This window comes from Rutidosis leptorrhynchoides, chromosome 1 (assembly GCF_046630445.1).
Source record: "Rutidosis leptorrhynchoides isolate AG116_Rl617_1_P2 chromosome 1, CSIRO_AGI_Rlap_v1, whole genome shotgun sequence".
NCBI classification, from domain to species: domain Eukaryota; kingdom Viridiplantae; phylum Streptophyta; class Magnoliopsida; order Asterales; family Asteraceae; genus Rutidosis; species Rutidosis leptorrhynchoides.
In genome coordinates, this window is record NC_092333.1 from 210,805,089 (window position 1) to 210,831,127 (window position 26,039).

The 26,039-nt window shown below is 32.7% G+C and overlaps 3 protein-coding genes across 3 annotated transcripts; 1 reads left to right on the forward strand and 2 right to left on the reverse strand.

Annotated features, from left to right (window-relative positions):
- The first annotated feature begins 297 nt into the window (after window positions 1–297).
- On the forward strand, window positions 298–2,423 carry LOC139868112 (uncharacterized). The gene has a single exon (XM_071856450.1). It carries the CDS (start codon window positions 609–611, stop codon window positions 2,403–2,405), a length of 1,797 nt encoding a protein of 598 aa, XP_071712551.1. The 5' UTR covers window positions 298–608; the 3' UTR covers window positions 2,406–2,423.
- Window positions 2,424–2,616: 193 nt separating this feature from the next.
- On the reverse strand, window positions 2,617–3,652 carry LOC139894318 (transcription repressor MYB5-like). Its single transcript, XM_071877548.1, has 2 exons — window positions 3,423–3,652; window positions 2,617–2,965 (listed from the first exon to the last, which is right to left on the reverse strand). Exons 1-2 carry the CDS (start codon window positions 3,650–3,652, stop codon window positions 2,617–2,619), a joined length of 579 nt encoding a protein of 192 aa, XP_071733649.1.
- Window positions 3,653–3,846: 194 nt separating this feature from the next.
- LOC139868120 (peptidyl-tRNA hydrolase, mitochondrial) lies at window positions 3,847–7,268 on the reverse strand. Its single transcript, XM_071856459.1, has 8 exons — window positions 7,005–7,268; window positions 6,815–6,899; window positions 6,628–6,695; window positions 5,790–5,840; window positions 5,386–5,459; window positions 5,059–5,117; window positions 4,893–4,969; window positions 3,847–4,212 (listed from the first exon to the last, which is right to left on the reverse strand). Exons 1-8 carry the CDS (start codon window positions 7,125–7,127, stop codon window positions 4,063–4,065), a joined length of 687 nt encoding a protein of 228 aa, XP_071712560.1. The 5' UTR covers window positions 7,128–7,268; the 3' UTR covers window positions 3,847–4,062.
- Between the last annotated feature and the right edge of the window lie 18,771 nt (window positions 7,269–26,039).

Here is a 26,039-nt window from a genome sequence, read left to right on the forward strand (position 1 = left end):
ATGAGAGGTCTTAATTGCAAACTACCTAATACTTCATGGTTATCTTTCTAACTTTGAAATTTGCTTCCTAAACGACATCATTAGGTACAACATCTCAATCTACCATGCTTAAGTGTTACTCCACGGTCCACTCACTCGATCACATTTTTAATTTATCAAATCTATTCACTTTTTTAGTATTAAAATTAAAATCACTATTCAAAACACTATCCAATCTCCATTTTTGTCACATATTCAAGATCCAACAGCAATCTGTTTTACATAATACCGTCAATTTAAATTAAAAGGTACATTCTTTTTGCACCTACATTCACTAACATTGTTTCTTGCAATAAAAAGTTTCAATCTTTCCATAAAATTTGCTCCAAGTAGTTGGAGTTTAGACTAAAAGAATTGGGGTATGTTCCAAGATTTAATTTTTGTGATCTTGAATTTGTTAATTGGGGTTCAGATTGGGTTATGCTCCAAGTTTCAACCTTTAACTTTAAAATTGTTGATTGGGGTTCAGATAGGGTTATGCTCCAAGATTCAACATTTAACTTAGAAATTGTTGTTTTAATAGTTGGGCTTTTGCCTTAGGGAATTAGAGATTCGATTTCTTTAGAAAAATGAAAGATCTTGGTTCTTCAACAGATCCAATTGGGCAAAATGCAATAAAGCTCATAAGCAATGTAGGGTTTTCAGTATTTGTGTTTTCAGTGCTATCATTTACAGTTATTGCCATAACATACCAACCCCCTGATCCTTGGGAATCTTCTAGAACCTTAACTAAGGTGTTCACACAGGTTGAAAATGCAACTTTTCAAATGGATAATTCGGTTGTGAAAACCGGTGAAGATGTTGGTATGGTTACGCTCAGCCCGGCTGCATCCCCTGCGCCGGTTGAGGCAGAGGTTAATGCACCCATGGCCCAACCTGACCCGTTCGTTGAGAAATCAGGCGAAAAGGTTTATGCACCCGTGGCCCAACCCGACCCGTCGATTGGGAACTCAGGCGAAAAGGTTAATGCACCTGTGGGCCAACTTGACCCGTCGATTGAGAACTCGGGGGAAAAGGTTACGAATTTGAGCATGGGTTTGGGCAGTTGTGATGATACAAGTTTCGTTAATTGTTCCGATCGCGGAGTCTTGAAAGCGATTAAAAAATTTAACGCGAAACATTTTAAGTCGATAGTGTTTCTTGAGTATCAAATGCCAGTAAACGGGTCAAACCCGAATGAATGTGACGTCACATGGAAATTCAGGAATCGAAAAGAAAAATCTTGGAGAAAATATAGAGATTTTAGAAGGTTTAAAATCGGGTACAGCGAAAATTGTATGTATAAAGTTGTGGGTGCAAAGGGTTGGCATTCGGGTGTGAATGCAAGACGCGCAAGAAGTCAAATAAACGCAACTAAAAAAGGGGATAAGTCTAAGATCTCGCTTTCGTTTGATGATCAAATTAATGATACAATTGCAGTAATTGGGTCGGGTTCTGCATTCAGAAATGGAAAATATTTGTATTATTCGCGAGGAGGCGATTACTGTAAAAACATGAATCATTACATTTGGAGCTTTTTATGTGCTCTTGGTGAAGCTCAGTATTTGAATCGTACGTTTGTTATGGATTTGAGTATATGCTTATCATCAAAGTATACATCAAGTAATAAAGACGAAGAAGGTAAAGATTTTAGATTTTATTTTGATTTCGAGCATTTAAAAGAAACCGCTTCGATAGTGGAAGAAGGCGAGTTTCTTAAAGATTGGAAAAAATGGGAGAAAAATCACAAGAAAAAAATCCCGGTTCGAAAAGTTGCTGATTATAAAGTAACGCCGATGGAGTTAAAGAACGATAAGCGCACGATTATATGGAGGCAGTTTGATAAACCCGAGCCTGCAGATTATTGGTACAGAGTTTGCGAAGGTCAATCTGCAAACTACGTTAAAAGGCCATGGGGTTCGCTATGGAAATCGAAAAGATTGATGAACATAGTGTCGGAAATTAGTGGTCAAATGGACTGGGATTTCGATGCGGTTCATGTAATTCGAGGAGAAAAGGCGCAAAATAAAGTAATGTGGCCTCATCTTAATGAAGATACATCTCCTGAATCGTTAGTTGCGAAGCTTCAAGGTGTTGTTCAACCATGGAGGAATCTTTATGTAGCTACGAACGAACCTTATTATAATTACTTTGACAGGTTAAGGTCACATTACAAGGTTCATTTGCTTGATGATTATAAGGAGTTATGGGGGAATAAAAGTGAGTGGTATAATGAAACGACGGTTTTGAATGGTGGTTGGGCGATTGCGTTTGATGGTTATATGCGCGCTGAGGTGGACACTGAGGTGTTGTACAGAGCGAAGACGCGAGTTGAGACTTTCTACAACTTGACTAAAGACTGCAAAGATGGTATCAGTACATGCTGATAATAACATTGATATGAGAATGATAATGATATTGATAATGAATTATTGTCTTTTTTTATTGTTATTTGTTATATATTGATTCATATATTTGTATTGTTTTTCATGATGATGAGATTCATATTGTTTGTATAAGCTAAGAACAATAAAACAGTCGCTTGATAAAACAACAAAATCAGAAATTTCAGCATACATAACTTTATTTGTTATCTGATTAAGCAGTCGGTATGTGTTCGTTACACATTGGTATGTGCTCGTTACACATTTCGTCGTTGATGAGTGAATCCAAGAACGAAGAGAAACCATCATCAGAGATGTAGTAGCTATCAGTATGATCTTTACTTTTGTCTTCATTTCCACAGGTGTGATTCATTTGATCGTTAGTACGAGCAGAGTTTAGGTGCGAGATATTTTCAGAAATTGCCGAGGAAGATGAACATAACGGTTTGTGTGTTTTCGGATCAATCCCTTCGCCGATCAACTTCTTTGTGAGATGAGTATTCCAGTAATTTTTTATTTCGTTATCGGTACGCCCTGGAATTCGTCCCGCTATCAGTGACCACCTAATCATTGTTCGATAGAAATCCAGGCTGACTTAAACATTATACTGTAACATAAGCTAAATTCGACTTGCTATAAAACCCGACATGATAATAAATGGGTCAGGGATTGAATTATCTACCCCCCCAACCAGTAGAACCTTTAACTGTTTGGGTAAATGGGTCGACCCGCCAACCCAAAATAACTTTTAACTGTTTCTGTATAGATATATTCTTAATATATAACATTAACATATACTACTGTATGAAATATGAAATTAGACTTTCCCTAACCTAAACCATCTGTCAAACCTGAAAGCAACCCTGCAACTCACCAACTTATTTGACTCGTTTATCTAAACGGGTTATGAGGTCATTATGGGTTAGCAGGTACCAGGTAGGGTAAAAGTCTCAACCCATTTATTAAACCCATTTCGACCCACCAACATAATCAGAAATGCTAAAATAAACATTATATTACCGGTTACCAAGAAGGCGATGAAGGCGAACGATGAGGTCTTCTTCATCAGCAGAGATGTTTCCCCGCTTGACGTTCGGACGGAGGTAATTCATCCAACGAAGGCGGCAACTCTTCCCACAACGCAAGAGACCCGCCTTCTTGGGTAGGGTTTGCCACCGCCCTTCTCCTTCTCTACTGATATAACGCGACAACAACTCGTCTTCTTCTCGTGTCCAAGGCCCTTTCTTCATCATTTTCGCTCTCAAAATATTGAATTTTTACAAGAAGTACAATTACCAAAGATATACGTTTCTTATATATTAAATGTAACTACTGATATGAGAACTAAGAGTGTTGAATTGTCATATTCAGAGTTACAACTATACAAGCATTGTAAAATTTGTGAACAAATGAAGAAACTTGTACTGATTAAGTATCACCCTTATTTAAGTTTATAATTTATTTTCCTTTAAATTTACTCATTAAATGATTGCTACTTTGAGCAGTTGTCCACAACAGACACTATTGTTGGTTTACATAGAAAAAGATAATTATGTAAGCAGCAGGGGGATTTAAACACCAACCCTTAAAATCCAATACTACCCCCATCTAATGCATAATCATTTGTACGATATATTGAAGCAGTCAACGCAAGAGCTAATCAAGGTCTTCTAAATCTCATATCGGCATCATCTGCAACTTTAATGTGTTTATATTTCTGCTCCGTGTTGAAACGCCTAGCCGTCTCTTCCACACCCTTTGACACAATATCTTTCAATGCTGAAACTCCCTCTTGTAAGCCAGCATTAATCTTGTCGAACCCAAAAAAGAAAAAACAAATGTAATAAAATTATGTTTTTGTATAAGATATGCAGATACCATCATACCACTAGTTTATACCATCTTTGAGTATCATGTATAGTGTGGCGAGAAATGCAATACTAGTGTGGGACCCACCAAAGGTCAATTGTAGTGAAGTATATTTATGGAGAAGAAAACCATCCTTTTACTTGAGTAAAAAAAAAGAAACTTGTTTCCTCTATTTGGGAATAATAATCACCTTATGAGTATGATTATTGGATCAATATACAGTCATAACTCAAGTACTCAGTCACGACTTTGGAGGGACTAATCAGCAACTCGGGATTAATCGGACTTTTTATACATTTTAAATAATAAATTCTAACATTATTTGTGTAACTATAGAAGAAAACCATAAACATATAGTTTAGCATAACTGTCTAAAAATATAAACATAGTCGTTTATTCGTTCAAAAACTTTAAAATTCTTGCTTAAATTCATATTAAAATGTTAGACCAATTTTGACTTTGGCCAACTTTGACTAATAAATCCGATTTGGACCCATTAACCGACGTTGACCGATTAATTACACAGATTTTGGAAAATTCGATCAGCCTGTTCTTAAACAGGAGTAATCGGGGAAATAATCGGGTTTTTTTACATCAGTGTGTACAAGAATAGCATCTCACTTTTTCTTGAGCTGTTGCATTGAACTTCTGAAGCAAGAAGGCTTTGGGATCCATTTGACCTGGAGGTTTACCTATGCCTAAAAGAATAATTAGAATGACGATTAATTAAGGGAAAGTACGCTTTTCTCAAAGTAATTGTTAGCTAAAGATGAAAAATGATATATACCTATTCGCAGACGTGCAAACACCCGATTACCACGGAAATGATAGATCACACTCTTCATCCTGGTACAAGAAATTTTAAAAATGAAACTTTGTTAGAGATAAAATCACATCCCGAAATCAGGAATATAGGTTTCACGGTTAACTTATTATGATTCCAGTATAAAATACATTAAAAAGTACCAATCAAAATCAAGCTCTATATCAAATAGTTGATGTTGAATGTACTCTTACAGAGTTTTAATCCTAATTCTGATCTTTAACGACGTGATCTAATTGTGGAATACAAGAGATAAATAACTGTATTGCAGCAAGAACTCTGTATTCATACCCATTATGGCTACCATGGCCACCCTTGGGCTGAAGCCGAAGAACCCCGCACGGTAGATCCATATCATCATGGAACTACAACCACAAGAAACAAAAGAATTAGGACAATGCATCACGTAATATTATAAAATCAATAACAAAAAGAAACCGGCTCAAAACTCACTCACAATGTATATAAAAATACATATTCATTTTGTTCAAAAAGCAAACAAAATTATTATTATTATAAGAGTATAACTTGTGTCATCATGTTATCCACACTTGCGACACTATTATTTTAGGAGGAACGCGTTATAAGTCAAACTGACCCAGTTTGTTTTACAAGTTACCCAACCCACCCAATTTGCCAACTCTACTAGTAGCAAAAGTTACCAAACATTGTAAAAGTTGCAAGAGAGATCATACCACTACCACTCGATTTAGTGGAAGTTTGTAATAGGCAGCAAGTGGACCACTCTGCAGTTAAAGATTACTATTATATAAAATCATTCGAGGTACCAAAGTTCAAAAGATAAGTTCTCTTAGCAAACTAGTCCGTTTATACCAATCAATATGCTTAATACTTATGATCTTCTATCAAAAAAAAAAAAAAAAAAAAAAAATCTCCATTTAAAACACTCAAAAATGAAAATTTTGCACATTCTCTAGCTTGTAGTCCATCTATTTGCATTAGCCAGTGTGCAATTTCATAACCGTTGCAGTTTATAAGTAAAAAAGTTGCACACAAACATGTACAGATATATGCAAAATTCAATGCCTTAATATTCACTAGGGATGGTTCCAACAAGAACTTGAACACAAATAAGAACTGTATGAACTATCATGTGAAGTCAATCGTTTCGTACGAAGTGCATCTAAGTTGGATGCATATGCATCCAAATTGCATGTGGAATGACTAGCCCTGATAAGTTAACATTGTTCTATATATCAACAGCAAAACAAAGCTCCAAAAGCTGCCAAAATAAACCCTGTTTGAGCTTATTTCTACTTTTCCTACTAAAATAAGCTAATATGAACTTCCAAACATCTTCAAGTCCCATTTGGCTTAAAAAATTTGAAAAAAGTGTAGGATTGCTTATCTAAGCACTTATATGCTGTTTATATATGTTTATATCAGATAAACCACATCCAAACATCTAATGATAAGCAGAAAGCTGTTACAAATTACTCAATAAATTTAGCCTTTTTATTAGACATGTATAGCAAGTAAATACCGAAAAAAAGAAGAAGAAAAAAAACTGACCGATTCACCGCTCAAATTCATATATGTTTGAGGCTTTGCCAATAAAACAGGAACACCATCTACAATGCCTGTTTATTTATATTTATACACAATTTAAACCTAAATAAATAAATCATTTTATATGTAAAACAAACCTTTAAAATTCGATAAATAAAAATAAAAACTTGGAAAAGAAATAGTAACAAACCTTTTCCGAAAACAGCTTTACAGAAAACTGTATCCATAGCAATTCCTTGTGATTCAGCAAATGTATCTATCATCTTAAACCCTACCTAATAATTTCAAAACAACAAAATAATTATAATTATACTCATAAATCATACTAATAATAAAATAATAATAATAAATATTAATAATTACAGTAATATTTAGGTTACATTATGTCGTGTGAGTTTGAATTTATCGCCGGGATTGCCTAAACCGACGAATAACCATGGGGGCGGTGGTGATTGAATTGATGTACAGAATCGTCGATTTGAATTAAAAAGCTTCCGAAACATATCTCGATTAACTCCAGTGTACTCTATCAGATACGACTTTATTTATCTCCTCCGAGATTTTGCCTAAACTGAGCTTCGATTTTTGTAATCGGTACATTTCATATTCTTGAATTTCTATTGTTTCTTGAATTTCATGTTAAATTTAAGAATGGGTGATGATATATCCGCTCTTATAATAATTGATAAATCCACTTAAAATACCTAAAATACATGTATTGCACAAATTTTATTTTACAATATATTTGAGGGTATTGTTGGAAGATGGTGTAAAACATGTGTGGATCTATCAATTTTGAATTTAGAAACATTTAAGGCTGATCTAACACTGTAACTAAAACAGTAGTGTCAAATCTTGGTATTAAATTCATTATTTAAATACTTTTAATATTATTAAAACAGAAAAAACAAAGGAAAAAAACAAAAAAAAAACAAACCACAGCGTTACCACCGCAGCGGTAGAGCATAACGGCGAGATTTAACGGTGGATTAACGCCGGAACAGAGTGGCGGCAAGTCAACGTCTCCGGCGTTAAATGGTTTGACGGTGGCATGAGTTGTCGACTCCCAGAGCTCTTAGTTCAACGAATGAGGAAGATATGAATCCGACATGCTTGCGTTCTCCGGATGTTAATACGGTGGTGGTGAAGTAATTGTTTAGTTGTTTTTCAAAACAACAAAACCCCACAGTATAAGATGTACACAATCCTTTAAAAATAAAAACCAATTCCATAAAAGTAGGATATGAAGAGCTAAGAGTATAGAAAGTTCTCCCTCTCAATGTTTTATGGATAGGGAGATTGCTTCCGAATGGACTTCGATCAATAAGTAGGTTAAAAATGGTAGAATCAAATTTTCATATAACAACCCTACTATTCCCGTTAAGCTTCGTTAACTGCCCGTTAAGTTATTTAACGGAACTTACTTGAATTTTGTGTATTTAATTTAATTAAATGCATACTTGAGTTCATGATGAACTAACGTAATTAACATATGATTATATTAGTCGAAAAACCTATTTCATGTTATGAAATACTGAGAAAACGATACGGTTTTCAAAACTGCAACAGAGGTCCCGTGAGACTGCGAAACGCTCGATTTTAAAAAAAAATATTTATTTTTAATAATTATTAACTTTAAGAAAAACTTATTTAATTTATTATATATTTAATGAATTAAACTTGGTGGGATGCGTTTTAACGACCGATTAACGTTCCGGGAATTCGGTACGGTTAACGACAATTAGAAACGAACCATACTTAGCGGACTAGCAAGCCAAAACATAATGTAATTCACTTTTAATAATTATATTATATAATTATTATGATTTTAAGATGCTTTAGACTTATTGAAATTTTTATAGATTAAAAACGCGAGAAATTAACGTTTATCGATTCGGTTTGCGTTTTCGGCTAACGAAACTTAATGTGTACATTTAGGAAACTTGTCTAGCAATATTTGAGAGCCCAATGACTCTTCTTTTCAGCCCTTGGTCAAAATTTACAGAGGGAGGGCCTTCTTTGATTTATTTGGGCTAGTTGTTATTTGAGTCCATGTAAATTAGGCCCTAACTTATCCCTAAACCTAATTTAATCAAACAAAAGGCTTCTATTCTTCCCTCTCTCCAAAACCACGACCAAAAAGCAGCTGCAAACCTCTAAAAAGGTCGCCATCTTTATCCCCATCAATCATCATCCAAAAATTGGTTGTTTGCTCTTACGATCTACACGAAATTGATAGCTCTCGTCGTTCTCTACACGCTAGTATTTTATGATTTGTTGCTAGAGGTATAAAATCACTAACCCTAATATTCTTAGATCTGATTTTGATCAATTATGTAGTGTACAAGGGTCTAGTGCTCAATTGATTGCGATTACATGTGTAATTAGTCGTTAGATTGCTCGATTCGTATAATTTGCTTGAAAACCGAATTGTTTGCCATGTTTTTGGAATTGTGACTTTGCTCTCTGTAAAAATAAAGTATATAATTAGAATCCCCTCTAAAAATTATTAAATTTAGACTTTGGAATTGCATGATTTCGTTACCAGATGTGCTAGTTATGATTGATTGAAATTTTTGCTAGGGTTTTGTATGTAATACGAATTTTCTGGTGTTTATGCTGTATGAATGAGTTATTAATTTGCTAACCGTTGGATTCCTTGTTAAAAATCACTCAATTTAGACTTAAGAATCATATTAAAAGGGTTATGTGTAGCTCTCGGTATGATTAAACGAATAATGGTGACTTGTATTGCTCGGAAACTGGTTTCATATGCACTCTAAATAACCTAAGATCAACTAGAAATTATTTGAGACTTTGATCTTCTGGTATATTGTCATTTAGATGTTCATAAACATATTTCATTTGTATAATAGCTTCTAAAGCCATTGTTTGCTATGTGTTATATGTGTCGCCAAATGACATGTCCTGATGTGGTCCAAAACAGAAGGTCTGTAGAGTTATACAAAACTGTACAAAATGGCTACATGAATCTCTTTGATTATTTTACCACTAAAAATTTGGAGCGTCTAGAGTCATCTCCAATTATCCGTTTGTTAATTACTATTTTCTATATTGAATGAGAATTTTTCTAAAACTGTTGTGCGAGCTGGAACTGATTTGATAAACCTTATCTGAAACATGACTTGTAGACATCGTATGAGGGCATGTCTAGACTTTCTAGAAACGTTTATGAGTCTAGTTATGATCTGGAGTTTGCCATGTGAAAGGACCCGTTCATACCGATTATAAACGATTCACAATAGTTGATTTCATTGCGAGGTATTAACCTCTATATGATACGTTTTGTAAACATTGCATTCATTTTTAAAAGACAAACTTTCATTTCGACGAAAGTTAATAGATATTCATACCATTTTAAAATACATACATTCTATATCAATGAGATAATGACGTTTCCCAGATTATAAATGACTAATCTGTCATTTATTTAATATAAATCTTTATGAACTCGTATGACTTGAATGCAACGTCTTTTGAAATATGCCATGAATGACTCCAAGTAACATCTTTAAAATTGAGCATATGCACAGCGAAATATTTCTTTCATACCTGAGAATAAACATGCTTTAAAGTGTCAACTAAAAGGTTGGTGAGTTCATTAGTTTATCATAAACAATCATTTTCATAATTTTAATAGACCACAAGATTTCATTTTATAAATAACCATACACTCACAAGTGTATAAAAATCATACAGGCATATAGCTATCTGTATAAAAATCATTTGTATGATGAACACCTGGTAACCGACATTAACATAATGCATATAGAATATCCCCTGCATACTCGCAAGTATGCCATATACCGGCAATCGCACTCACCATTTAAATCGAAGTACTAAAGCGGTTCAAATTCTCTGATTGGGGCTGGTCAGTGCCCGTAGATCTACCTTTAGAATTCACGTCAATTAGGGGCCATTTTCCTAATTCTTAGGTTACCAAGTTAAGGGGTAATATTCGGTATAGTAATCCAACCATAGAATGTAGTTTCAAGTACTTGTGTCTATTTCGTCAAACATTTATAAAACAGCACATGTATTCTCAGCCCAAAAATATATATTACAAGAGCATTTAAAAAGGGAGCAAATGAAACTCACTATACTGTATTTCGTAGTAATTATGCATATGACGGCACTGAACAAGTGCAGGGTTGGTCTCGGATTCACAAACCTATATCAGTTATATATATATATATATATATATATATATATATATATATATATATATATATATATATATATATATATATATATATATATATATTAAAACTTGTAACAAGTTTATATATTAATTTTATTAATATACTTGTTATATTTAATGATTTATATGTTATATTAAATAAGTTATATTTTATTATATATATGTTAAGTAGTTAATATTTATTCTCATAATACATTATAAATATTAATATAGTAAATGCTTATTAAAGTAATTTAATAATATAATATTTATCCTTCATTAATGTATTAATAATAGAAATTTGTATTAGGGTTGTGATAAATCAATATTTGTATATTAATTAATATAAATATATATATAATTTAATTAATATCATTTTAATGATAAAAATATAGTGATATGTAATTTTAATATAGTTGTATTATATGTAGTAAATATATTTTTATGTATATAACATTTATTTAATAGAATAATATAATAATAATAAAGAGTTGTAAATAATAATAATAATCATATTAATCATATTTATATTTGTTAATGATAATAATAATAAGTTGTATTATTTTCATAACTATAATAACTTTAATAATTTTAATGATACAGATAATACTAGTAATGTTAATAATAATATTAGTAATATTATTGATGTTAATAATAATTAATACTAATGATAACAATATTTAATAATAACGATAATTTTTAATAAACATGATGATTTCAATAACAATAATAATTTTAGTAATAATATGAATGATAATAATTATAATAATCATTTTAATAATAATATTAATATTAATGTAAGTGATAATAATGATAATTTTATCTAAATCATAATCTTAACAGTATCTTAACTAAATCCTAATACTTATTCTTGTTATATCATGATTATTTTATTTAGTAGCTTTTAGTCTACTTCTATATCATGATCATAAAGTCATAATCATAATCGTACTAATAATGATAATCATAATAATAATAATTATTAGATGATAACAATACTAATTATAATGATAATTCTACTAATTATAATATTAATAATAATATTTTTAATAACAATGATAATACTAATAATAATCTCGGTGATAATACTAATAATAATCTTAGTGATAATAACGATATTAATAATAATAACAATAACAATTTTAATGATAATACTTATATTAATAATGATAATGATAATGATAATAATAATAATAATAATTATTATTAGACAATAATAATAATGATGATAAAAATAACAACGATAGTAATAATAATAATAACGATAATAACTACACTTAATAATAATTTTAGATAAAAATGGGACTATAACTTACGTATCAATATTGTGATTCAATATTGCAGGAAAGTATGTAGACACAATGAACATGACAACTGGTAGATTGACCTTTGACTCACGATCACAACCCCCAAGCAATACACGTAATCTCCTTAGCTATAACCCATAATTTTCTTAGCTCTATCCCGCTCGAAAAACCCATTTTGAAATAACTCGCTCATGACCCCGTCGTAGTATTTTATGTATAATAATACTAATAATATTAATACTAATACTACTAATAATAATAAGATTAATACTAATAATCTTTAATAATAATAATATATATAAAAAAATAATTCATACGGACTAATATAGATAGAGAGAAATGAATTGTTAATGATGAAACGCCGAATTCGATCGAACTTTAAACAGCTTTGCTGCACCTAACCCCCATGCAATCGCATGGGAATTGTGCTTCTTGGCCATTCGATCGCATGGGATGCATCTCCAGCTCCTAATCGTTCAATGATATATGCCGACACTCGATTTAATAATATTACATATAAATATATATTTAATCCATATAATTAATTATATATTATATTATATTCACGTGCATAGTTGACTTGTAATTTTAGTTCCGATGACTTGTACGTTGTCACTCGACTAACGTCCCGGTTCCGGTTTTTCGAACATCGTTTCGTACGCTTAGAAAACTTGTACTTTACGTTTTGCGACGTGTACCTTTATTGATAATTAGACTTAATTAGCCAATAATTTATATTATTTGAAATGTAACTTATACATTTGAGTGTTTTGGTCATTTACTTCTTTAAATCATCATCTCGTTATATATATATATATATATATATATATATATATATATATATATATATATATATAATATTATATATAATATTATTTTAAATCAAAACGTTTTTAGATCTAAGTTAATATTATATTTTATCACATTGTAAAAATATATATATATTTTTATTTAGAAATATGAATTTGTACATATTATATATAATTGAAATATTTATATTTATTTAATAATATAATATTTAGTTTTTCAAGACTAATTATATTGCAAAGTTCATTATATATTAATTTAAAATCATTTCAAATAATAAAAAATATTATATCATATAAAGTTTACACATTAAAATTTAAATTGATATAATTCATATTCCAACTTATGTTATTTAAACAAAAACATTTTAATAATCAAATTTCTATTATATCGAAAAACGTTTTCGTACGTTTGAAACTAAATCAATTGAATATTATGAAATTTAGTTCTCCACTAACTTTTGTCTAATTCTCGTTATTTGACACTCTGTTCTCACTTGTGGATTACATTACCATTTATTCCGAATGCGGTTAAAAAGAAAAGATTTCTCAAATCACGTGGACCTTACATTTAACACCCCGTCAAAATCGACATTGACACAGATGTTAACTCTATTCCCAGTGCATGGCTTGAATTTTAAGTACATCAAAGTTCTACAGCGGAAGCATAATATATAAGTACCTGAGACAAAACATGCTTAAAAGTGTCAACCAAAAGGTTGGTGAGTTCATAGGTTTATCATAAATAATGATTTTGATAATAATGATAGATCACAAGATTTAGTTTAAAGTTGATTGATATAGAAATATCAATCTAAAAGCGTTGCTGCAGTTTGTAATATCGCTACTAAACAAAATTTACCCTGTGACACCTAGTACTGTCAGTGTCGTGAAATCATTATTATGTAACCAAAGACCAACGGTCGAATGGTTAGAGACTGATGTCGTAGCTAAGGGATACGAAATAGTTTATATTTTACTAGGAAAAACTATTAAATATGCTACAATTTTACACAAGATATTTATTTATTTATAGAATGGATATACTTAAACCTTGCTACAACACTTATAGGCAGTGTACCTAATCGTACAGTAGTGTAGTTTTTAGTAAGTCCGGTTCGTTCCACAGGGAATCTTTTTTAAACAAAGCTCAACGCTATATTAGTTTACTTTTATAAAAATACAAATATATATATATAAGTAATATTATTATTATAAAGGGGGGTTTTTACCGTTTAATGACCGGTTTGTCAATTTTAAGACTTTAGTCGCAGTTAAAACCTAATGTAAAATATAAAATAAATACAAGACTTAAATTAAAGCGTAAAGTAAATAACGATAATGAAATTGCGAATAATAAAAGTGCGATAAAATAAACTTGCGATAATTAAAAAGTACGATAATTAAAAGTGCGATTAAATATAAAATAAAGGAAATTAAATATGAAATAAAAGAATTATGCTTATTTAAACTTCCGTAATCATGATGTTTGACGTGTTGATTTTAGTTTTATGCCCATGGGTTAATTGTCCTTTGTCCTGGATTATTTAATATGTCCGTCTGGTTTTTGTCCATAACAGTCCATCAGTCGTAAATATAAAGTGCGAGTGTCCTCGTCAAATTATTCTTATACCCGAAGTTAAATATTCCAACTAATTGGGGATTCGAATTGTAACAAGGTTTTAATACTTTGTTTAATGAATACACCAGGTTATCAACTGCGTGTAAACCAAGGTTTTACTACTTTGTTAGCAATTACACCAATTACCCTTGAATGTAATTTCACCCCTGTTTTAATTATTCTAGTGGCAATTAATCCATTCCCGTGTCCGGTTAAATGAACGATTATTCGTACATATAAATACCCCGCCCATCGTGTCCGATCGAGTGTATATGGTAATTTATAGGGACGCCCAATTGTAAATCTTTATATTAACATTAACAAACTTTCATTTAGTTAAACAAATATAAAGCCCATTAATAGCCCATAGTCTAATTTCCACAAGTGTCGTTCTTTTGTCCAAACCCCAATTATGGTACAAAGTCCAATTACCCAATTTTAGTAATTAGCCCAACATCATGATTACTTTGTTTTAAATAAGCATAATAATAACTTAGCTACGAGACATTAATATAAAAAGGTTGAACATAACTTACAATGATTAAAAATAGCGTAGCGTTACACGGACAGAAATTCGACTTACACCCTTACAATATTCGCTAACATACCCTTATTATTAGAATTATAATTAAAATTAAAATTAAAATATAAATTATATATATATATATATTTTACGTATATATGAGAGAAGAGAGAAAGATGGATATTTGCGATCAGAATTCGGTTGGCTTTATAGGCAGTTTTTCATTTTGGGGCTCCGCGACTCGCGGCCAATTTTGCCTTCAAACTCCGCGAGTCGCGGAGGTTACTTTTACAGCTCAGAGGAGTTTGGCTCTTTGTTTACCGACGGTTTATAATATATATATATAATATATATATAATTAATATAATTAATTATATATTATATTATATTTATATACATAGTTAACTTGTAATTTTTAGTCCGTTGAGTCGAGCGTTAAGAGTTGACTCTGGTCCCGGTTCCGGATTTTCGAACGTCCTTGCGTACAATTTAATATCTTGTACTTTGCGTTTTGAATCTTGTACTCTTGTAATTTCGAGACGTTTCTTATCAATAATTGGAACCTTTTTGATTGTCTTTTGTACTTTTGAGCTTTTTGGTCGTTTGCGTCTTCAATTCGTCGAATCTGTCTTTTGTCTTCACCTTTTATTATTTAAACGAATATCACTTGTAAATAGAACAATTGCAACTAAAAGCTTGTCTTTCTTGAGGAATAATGCTATGAAATATATGTTCGTTTTTAGCATTATCAAATATTCCCACACTTGAGCGTTGCTTGTCCTCAAGCAATATCGTCTTGAAACACTAAAATCACTTCTTTATTCTTCACACTTTGTACATCAGTGATTTCTATACGGCGGTATAAACAATGATAGTAACGATAGAACCATGGTTAAAGGTGGGTGTGTCATCCATAGTTGCCTCGGGTTTAGGTCAACGACACTTGCAATCAAATAGCCGATTTACTTTCGGTTTCCAAAGCAAAGTGCACATTTGAAAGGCGGTTTACAGTCCCACATGACTATGAAAATGTAGATCCTTTTATGAAAATATTTGATCTTTTGACAATTCAATCTAGCTTTTACCCTAGATAAGTTTTCCGGGATAACCCTTTACCGGTGTTTGCAAAATATTTTTGTGGGTTTGGTGGGTTTCAGATTTGAAAATTTTAGCTCAAACTTGCGGTTTTGTGTCACCCACTTGCTAACCTTGTATTTGGAAAGCAACACGTCCAGTTTACTTGTCCCGTATATTACCTTTCGGTAAACTACTGTCCGGTTGAAAGGAAAGCGTTGAACAAGCAACTGTTAAGGCAATGTCCCCTGACATGCTTTTAATTATGGTCTATAACGTGTCGGACGCAATTACTATCCTTGGTAGGAGCAATAGTAAAGCTCACCCTTATAATTTTTCGGTATGGCACAAGGTCCTGTCTTTGACCACTATGCAACCACCGTTCTTACGGTTGACACCCGATTTAGTTCAGGTGACCTAATGAATTCCAGGTGAATTCCTAGGATTTTACGTTCAATGGTAATGAACGCATTGAAAATAGGGTTTTCAGAAAACAAATCGGTTTATAATTTTGATCAAAATATTTTCTCGTTCAAGCTTGAGTTTAGATATCATTGAATTCCATGAGTTTGAATTCTCAATCTTTAAGGTCAATCTCTAGGATTGATTTAATCTTTAAGGAGATTATCCTTTCTGGGGATCTGATTCATTAGTCTTATCCAGCTAATTTGCATGGTGCCCCCCCCATTGTACGAGATAAATCCTTCTCATGGTTAGGATAAATCTGACCACTTGGCGACCCTGTTTTATGCTGAGGTCCGTGGATTTCCAACCGATTTTAGTGATGACTTTTCTAGATTTTTCGTCAACCTACAGCTGGTCTGGACGACAACTTCTTGACCTAAATCAAGAAGCGCGTGTCTTTTTCGGAAGACTTTACTTCCTTTTAATGATGGAATTGATTCATCGTGTAGATCCATCTCTTCTTTTCTTTCATCGGGTAAAACAGTTTAGTTTAGTCCAAAGCAAAAGTATTTTCAGTTATTTGTTACAGATATATGTGACATATGTTTAAGATAACTTGGTAAATTTTCCCATACTTGGCTTTTATTTTCCTTTTTATCGTCCTCTATTCCATTTTAAATGAATTTTAACATTTTAGTTTGTTTCTCAATTTATGTTCTTTCCGAGGTAACAATAATTTCGGTGTTAAAACCTAGTTTTATCGTTCATAAATATATATAAACATGATTTTGAGTTCATTTAATTGAAAATTTTTAAAAATTTTACTAGAATTGGGTAGTTAGTATATAAGACTAGGGCTGTTCTTTATTATCAGAGAGCACTAGATTCTAATACAACTACTGCTTTACTAGTATTTTTAATGGTAACCAAGTGTATAAAGTAAAAATTTTAAAATCCGAAAGAATTTAACCCCTTCCCACACTTAAGATCTTGCAATGCCCTCATTTGCAAGAAATCAGTAACAATTTAAATTATTGAGGGTGATTTGTGTGAAAATGATTAAATTTTTACCAAAGTTTCCAAATATATTGGCGTTTGTTTGCTGAATGATAAATGGTGCACATCATTTGTTCATTCCGTCTTGTTGTTATTTCACATATATTTTGCATCTTGTCGTCAAAATTAGTTGCTTTTGTTGAACTTAATGCCAGTCTTTGAAAATGCGTTGTTTTACCCTGTTGTGTACATAAGATAAACTGCAAACATATATACATATTTTTGAAGTTTGGTATATTACCCCACATTCAAAAATTATTAAAATCTAAGAATAAAAGTTAGACAATTATAAAAATGATTACAATATTAACAAAAGTATTAAACGTATCAATAATTACAAATTACAAAATTAAAAAAAAAATAAGTAAACTAAGGATGATATTGGTACCAATAGGGGTTCCAGGCATAACCATAGGTGCTATAGAATGCTTCGGCAGGGTTATACGTAGGATATGGTGGCTGCATCTCTATAGACCAGGGAGGGAAGATGGGTTTCGGTGTAGGAATATAGTTTCTACCTATATGTTGGCAATGAGCTATGATTTGGTTCTGATGAACTTGCCAATCTTCAAATACTCTCTGTCTAGCATTTTCGTATTCCTGAGAAGCTATAAACCTTTGCATTTCTTGCATCTCATTCCCCCCTCCTACATTACCTTGCTGTTGGTTTCTCTTCACCTGTGGATGTCTACCATGGTATCGTACTGCGGCGTTATTTCGCCTCTTTAAAACTTTCGCACCATGGTATACATTTAAACCTATAGTATCGCGGGGTTCCGGTTCTTCTACTAATAATCCCCCCGACTTATATCCACACCGAGATATTCACCAATCAAAGTAATAAAAATACCACCTCCTATTATGCTATGCGGTCGCATCCCCCGAACCATAGCTGATAAATAATAACCCACACAATACGGTATACTTACAGCGCTTTGTGGGTCTCGAATACACATATGGTAAAACAAATCCTGTTCATTTACGTTTTCCTTGTTCTTACCCCTTTGTGTAATCGAATTAGCTAAAAACCTATGTATCACTCTTAATTCGGCTCTATCTATATCCAAATAAGAGTAATTTCCCCCTTTGAAACGGTGATGGCTTGTCATTTGACTCCACACACCGTGTGTATCAAAATTTTCATCTATCTTTCTACCGTTTAGTATCAATCCTCTACAATCGGCAGACGCTAACTCCTCAGGCGTATATATACGTAAAGCCTGAGCCATGTCCAGTAAAGACATGTGGCGCATCGAACCGCCTAACAAAAATCTAATAAAAGAACGATCAGTTAAACTAGCTACCCGATCATTCAACTCTATACTACATAACAATTCTTCACACCATACTTTATATACAGGTCTACGCATGGTGAATAAACGTACCCAGTCATTAAAAGAATAATTACCATACCTCTGTACAAGTAATTCCCTAATTGGCCCGGCCAATTCTACAGCTTCTAAGGGTCCCCATTCTATGACCCTCGGTACCTCAACAACCTTAGAATGAAGAGTATGCAAACCCCTTTGATATTTTGGATAATCTATCCAAAGTCTGTCAAATCTCAGGTTCGGGTGCAACTCTTCCAAGTGCATATCAGAAAAGGTCATGACTGGATGAGGTATATCCTGCTTGTAGTAGTTATCCACCTCCTGTTGTTCCAAATTCCCAGCAGGAGCATTGCGGGCTTGGGATGAAGATTTACCCCTTTCATTCTGCAAAACACATCAAACACAATTTTTTGTGCATCCAAATATGCATTAGTGTTAGCAAAATCATCAATCAAAATAATTACAATGACATTATCAATTTATATCAAACTTAAGCTCATTTTCATATTTTCATCAAATCTACACTTTTTCAAATAAGCATATACGAAAATGTTCGCCAAGTTCATAATCATTCAACTCAAATAACATGTCAAAATAATCATTACTAGCAATTAAACAAGTTTCAAATGGCATTATCTTTCAAAAATCAAGTTCATGAATTTTAGACTTGAAAAAGTCCACTTTAATTCTCAAAATCATGTTTAGGCTCAAAGTTTGGATCATTTAACTACCTAGACATGTTACACTACTCAATTTAGCAACAATTCATGACAAAAATCGGCCATAACCTGTTTATATCAAAAAGCCCCAAATTTCTCAAGAACACAAACCCTAGATTATTCAAAATTTGAAGTTTAAGGCTTCTAATCATGTTAAATAGCATCAATCTAGGTTATACAAGCATAATACATAAACAATTTAAGCATAATTACACTAAAAAGCATCAAAATCAAATTGGGGAAAAAATTGCTCAAGAACACCAAATTTCGGATTAAATGGTGTTTAGGTGTAGAAATTTACCGTTTTTCTTGAGTAATTCTTAGATAGCATCCTTCTCAACATGATTTTAGCAAAAAATTTGGTGATTATTTGATAATGCTAAAAACGAACATATATTTCATAGCATTATTCCTCAAGAAAGACAAGCTTTTAGTTGCAATTGTTCTATTTACAAGTGATATTCGTTTAAATAATAAAAGGTGAAGACAAAAGACAGATTCGACGAATTGAAGACGCAAACGACCAAAAAGCTCAAAAGTACAAAAGACAATCAAAAAGGTTCCAATTATTGATAAGAAACGTCTCGAAATTACAAGAGTACAAAGTAGTGTAGTTTTTAGGCAGTGTTGTAGCATATTTAATTTAACAAAGTGTTGTAGCAAGGTTTAAGGTTTTAATTACAAAGTGTTGTATTTAATTTAAGGTTTAAGGTTTAAGGTTTTAACAAAGTGCTAGTATATTTAATTACAAGAGTACTAATTGGGGATTCGAATTGTAACAAGGTTTTAATACTTTGTTTAATGAATACACCAGGTTATCAACTGCGTGTAAACCAAGGTTTTACTACTTTGTTAGCAATTACACCAATTACCCTTGAATGTAATTTCACCCCTGTTTTAATTATTCTAGTGGCTATTAATCCATTCCCGTGTTCGGTTAAATGAACGATTATTCGTACATATAAATACCCCGCCCATCGTGTCCGATCGAGTGTATATGGTAATTTATAGGGACGCCCAATTGTAAATCTTTATATTAACATTAACAAACTTTCATTTAGTTAAACAAATATAAAGCCCATTAATAGCCCATAGGCTATTATATATATATATTTCGGTTCCAAGACCTAATTTAACTCATGACGAATTTTTGAAATATTTTGGGTTGATTGTTTAAAGATATTTATACCTTAAGAATAAACGTTAAATTTCGCAGTGATGTAATAAATTTTTGAATGATATCAATAATTTCGGTCGCCAAACCTAATTTTATTTAATACCAATTTAATACTTTTTAGCGAACAAATTAGCGTTTATTATCAAAAGGTTAAAAATAAAAATAAAAATAAAAACTGTACAGACATACCTGTGGAATAGATTTCTTAGTTATATGATCTATCCCATTCATAAGATAGTTGGTTTAATTGATTTTCCATTGCTACATAGGCGTAACCTCGAGCATTCAATGTCTTTTCTTCTAAACATATGAACGGTCCGTCTCTGCATAAAGTAACAAATTCGGTATTTGAATAGGTTTGATTATTTGAACATTTACCTCCATGTGACCATTTTCCGCATTTGTGACATCGTTCTAGGTGTCGTGCTCTTCTTTTCGCTGCGGATTTTGATTTTCCTTTACCAAATTGTAACTTATTATCTTCGCATCTGGATTCTTTTCTAACTTCGTCCATTCTTTCTCTGATTACTGATACTAATTCACTAGGTAGTATGTCATTATTTCTTTTAGTGATCAAAGCGTGTAGCATTAGACCATGGATTAGTTCACAGGCAGTCTTCATTTCGTAAAAACCTAAAAAAAATAAAAATTCAGAATGGGGGGAGAAGACTAGTTCTTTAGGGTCTGCTAGGGAAAGACCATTCGGGTTCCATTTTCGAGAACTACACGAAAACAGACAATCTAACTCTGACAGAAATACATATTATCCTTTAAAAACTTGATTCTCCCCACACTTAGTTAGCTGTGGTGTCGAAATTGTGATTAACTTTGTTGTCGACTTCCATCGGACCATGTATGTAATGTTTAACTCTGTGACCATTAACTTTAAATTCAATCCCTTTTGAATTTATTAATTCTATCGTTCCGTATGGGAAAACTCTTTTGACTATGAATGGTCCTGACCATCTTGATTTCAATTTTCCAGGAAATAGCTTGAATCGTGAATTGAAAAGAAGAACTCTGTCTCCTTCTTTAAATTCTTTTGAACTTCTGATTCTTTTATCATGCCATTTCTTCGTTCTTTCTTTATAGATTAACGAATTATCGTATGCTTCATGTCTTAATTCTTCTAATTCGTTTAGTTGACTTAATCGTAGACGTCCGGCTTCATGTAAATCAAGATTACATGTCTTCAAAGCCCAAAATGCTTTGTGTTCAATTTCTACTGGAAGATGACATGCTTTTCCATAAACAAGTCTAAAAGGTGTGGTTCCAATTGGAGTTTTATAGGCTGTTCTAAAAGCCCAGAGTGCATCCTCCAATTTAATGGACCATTCCTTTGGATTTGATCCTACGGTTTTCTCTAGAATACGTTTTAAAGCTCGGTTGGTATTTTCAACTTGTCCACTTGTTTGTGGATGATATGCGGTGGAGATTTTATGAGTTACTCCATATCTTTTAAGAACTTTCTCAAGTTGATTATTACAGAAATGAGTACCCCGATCACTTATTAAAGCTTTCGGTGTTCCAAACCTTGCAAAAAGACGTTTTAAAAAGTTGACTACAACTCGTGCATCGTTAGTTGGGAGAGCTTGTGCTTCCGCCCATTTAGATACATAATCAATGGCTACGAGTATATATAGATTATTATGAGATTTTGGAAATGGACCCATAAAGTCAATACCCCAAATGTCAAATACTTCACATACTTGGATGACATTTTGTGGCATTTCATCACGTTGACTTATTTTTCCGGCCCTTTGACATGCATCACAGGATTTGAAAAGAAGGTGTGCATCTTTGTAAATTGTAGGCCAATAGAATCCAGCTTCATAAACTTTTCTTGCTGTTAGTTGAGGCCCATAATGCCCTCCTGTTGGTCCTGTGTGACAATGGTTTAATATTTTACTAGCTTCATCTCCAAATACACATCGGCGTATTATTCCATCGGGACAACTTTTAAACAGATGTGGATCTTCCCAAAAATAGTGTTTTATATCACTGAAGAATTTCTTTCGTCTTTGGTATGATAATCCTTTTTCAAGGAATCCACAAACTAAGTAGTTTGCATAGTCTGCAAACCATGGGATTTCATTATAATCTATCTTCAATAGATATTCATCAGGAAAGTTGTCTTGTATGGCCGATTCATTTAGAACTTCTAATTCGGGATTTTCAAGACGAGAAAGATGATCAGCGGCGAGATTTTCTGCTCCTCTTTTATCTCGGATTTCAATATCAAACTCTTGTAAGAGTAAGATCCAACGGATTAATCTTGGTTTAGCATCTTGTTTTGAAAATAAGTATCTAAGAGCAGAATGGTCGGTATAGACCACCGTTTTTGCTAGAACGAGATATGATCGAAATTTGTCAAAAGCAAAGACAATAGCAAGGAGTTCTTTTTCAGTAGTTGTATAGTTCGTTTGTGCTCCTTGTAACGTCTTACTAGCATAATATATAGGTTGAAATCATTTTTCAATCCTTTGTCCTAAAACGGCTCCCATTGCAAAATCACTTGCATCGCACATTAGTTCAAATGGTAGATTCCAATTTGGTGTTATCATGATCGGCGCATTAGTGAGTTTCTCTTTAAGAATATTAAAAGATTTGATACACTCATCTGAAAAGATGAATGACGCATCCTTTTCTAGGAGTTTATTCATAGGAGTGGCAATTTTAGAAAAATCTTTTATGAAACGTCGGTAAAAACCGGCATGCCCTAGAAAACTCCTAACTCCTCTAATATTGGTGGGATGTGAAAGTTTAGCAATTACATCTACTTTAGCTCTATCCACTTCAATTCCTTCTTTTGAAATTTTATGTCCAAGAACGATGCCTTCTTTAACCATGAAATGGCATTTCTCCCAATTAAGTACTAGATTGGATTGTTCGCATCTAAGAAGCATTCGTTCAAGATTAGCTAGACATGATTCAAATGTATCACCGAAGACTGAAAAGTCATCCATGAAAACTTCCATGCATTCTTCTATCATGTCATGAAAAATCGCCATCATACACCTTTGAAAGGTTGCAGGGGCGTTACAAAGTCCAAATGGCATGCGTTTGTAAGCAAAAGTACCATAAGGGCATGTGAATGTGGTTTTCTCTTGATCTTCGGGTGCTATTGGAATTTGAAAATATCCGGAAAATCCATCTAGAAAACAATAGTAACTATTTCCGGCTAGTCTTTCCAACATTTGATCTATGAAAGGTAAGGGAAAGTGATCTTTTCTGGTGGCGTCATTTAATTTTCTATAATCAATACACACACGCCATCCTGTTACAGTCCTAGTAGGAATAAGCTCATTTTTCTCATTTGTAATGACAGTCATGCCACCCTTCTTAGGCACACATTGAACTGGGCTTACCCATGGACTATCAGAGATCGGATAAATTAAACCTGCATCTAGCAGTTTAATAATCTCTTTCTTAACTACATCTTGCATATTAGGATTTAGTCTTCGTTGGCGTTGCACATACGTTTTATGACCTTCTTCCATAAGGATTTTATGTGTGCAATACGAAGGACTTATTACTTTAATATCATGAATCTTCCATGCAATGGCTGGTTTATGAGCTTTCAACACAGAAATGAGTTGTGATTTCTCATTTTCAGTAAGAGAAGACGATATTATTACAGGTAATTCAGATTCACCATGTAAATAAGCGTATTCCAAATGGTTTGGAAGTGGCTTTAACTCTAATTTCGGAGGTTCTTCTATCGATGATTTATATCGATATCTGTCTTCTTCTTTTAGCATTTGAATTTCTTCTGTTGTTGGTTCATATCCATTAGCTATAAGTGTAGCTAACATTTCAGCTTCATCAATTGGTTCATTACCTTCTCCTAAAGAACATTCTCCTGTTCCTTGTAATTCTGGAAATTCTTCTAATAATTCTGCATGTACATCTATAGTTTGAATATAATAACATGTATCATCTGCAGATTGTGGTTGTTGCATTGCTCTATCAACTGAAAAGGTAACACTCTCATCCTCTATACTTAAGGTCAGTTTCTTACCGAACACGTCTATCATTGCTTTAGCCGTGTTTAAGAATGGTCTTCCTAATATGAGAGGAACTTGAGAATCTTCTTCCATGTCCAGAACAACAAAATCTACTGGAAATACTAAAGTACCAACTTTAACTAGCATGTTCTCCATTATCCCTCTAGGATATTTTATTGATCTATCGGCTAGTTGTATGCTTATTCTGGTTGGTTTCAATTCTCCAAGGTCTAGTTTAGCGTATAGTGAATACGGCATTAGATTTATACTAGCACCTAAGTCTGCCAATGCTTCTATTGAACTAAGACTACCCAGAAAACATGGAATTGTGAAACTTCCTGGATCAGATAGTTTTTCTGGTATTTTATTCAACAGCACTGCTGAACAATTAGCATTCATAGTAACAGCCGAGAGTTCTTCCATTTTCTTTCTATTTGAGATTAGATCTTTCAAGAATTTAGCATATCTAGGCATTCCTGAAATCACATCAATGAAAGGAAGATTTACATTTATCTGTTTAAACATATCCAAGAATTTGGATTGCTCGGCTTCAAGTTTTTCTTTCTTCATTTTACTCGGGTAAGGAAGTGGTGGTTGGTATGGTTTAACATAAGGTTTATCCTTAACTGTGTTATCTTCATTAACCTTTTCAACTACCGGTTCTTTTTCCTTATCTTGATCAGGTTGTGGTTCTTGTGGAGTAGGAATGGCTTCATCAGAAGTTACAGGTATTTCAGGTGGTTTAAGTGTTGTACCACTTCTTGTGGTAATAGCTTTAGCTGTTTCATTCCGGGGGTTAGCATTTGTATCACTAGGTAGACTTCCCGGTTTTCTTTCACCTATTAACCTTGCTAGGTTACTCACTTCTTGTTCCAGATTTTGAATAGAAGCTTGTTGATTTCTAAATGCTTGAGCATTTTGTTCATTGGTTTGTTTCTGAGATGTGAAAAACTGCGTTTGAGTTTCAACTAGCTTCGTCATCATATCTTCTAAATTTGGCTTTCTATCATCAGTTTGTTGTGGTGGTTTGTTTTGAAAATTTGGTCTTTGCTGATTGTAATTATTATTGGATACTTGTTGATTGCTAGGACCTTGTTGGTTGTTGTATGGAATATTTCTGTTATAATTCTGGTTTTGATTGTAAATCGGTCTTGGCGGTTGATAATTATTCTGATAATTATTTCCAAG

Excerpts from the sequence above, each read along its gene's own strand:
- LOC139868120 (XM_071856459.1), bottom strand. The coding sequence starts at position 7,127 with ATGTTTCGGAAGCTTTTTAATTCAAATCGACGATTCTGTACATCAATT. Across the intron at positions 6,900-7,004 it reads TCAAACTCACACGACATAAT|GTAGGGTTTAAGATGATAGA; the intron begins GTAACCTAAATA and ends TGAAATTATTAG. Across the intron at positions 6,696-6,814 it reads TAAAGCTGTTTTCGGAAAAG|GCATTGTAGATGGTGTTCCT; the intron begins GTTTGTTACTAT and ends ATAAATAAACAG.
- LOC139894318 (XM_071877548.1), bottom strand. The coding sequence starts at position 3,652 with ATGAAGAAAGGGCCTTGGACACGAGAAGAAGACGAGTTGTTGTCGCGT. Across the intron at positions 2,966-3,422 it reads CATCGCCTTCTTGGTAACCG|GTGGTCACTGATAGCGGGAC; the intron begins GTAATATAATGT and ends AACAATGATTAG.
- LOC139868112 (XM_071856450.1), top strand. The coding sequence starts at position 609 with ATGAAAGATCTTGGTTCTTCAACAGATCCAATTGGGCAAAATGCAATA.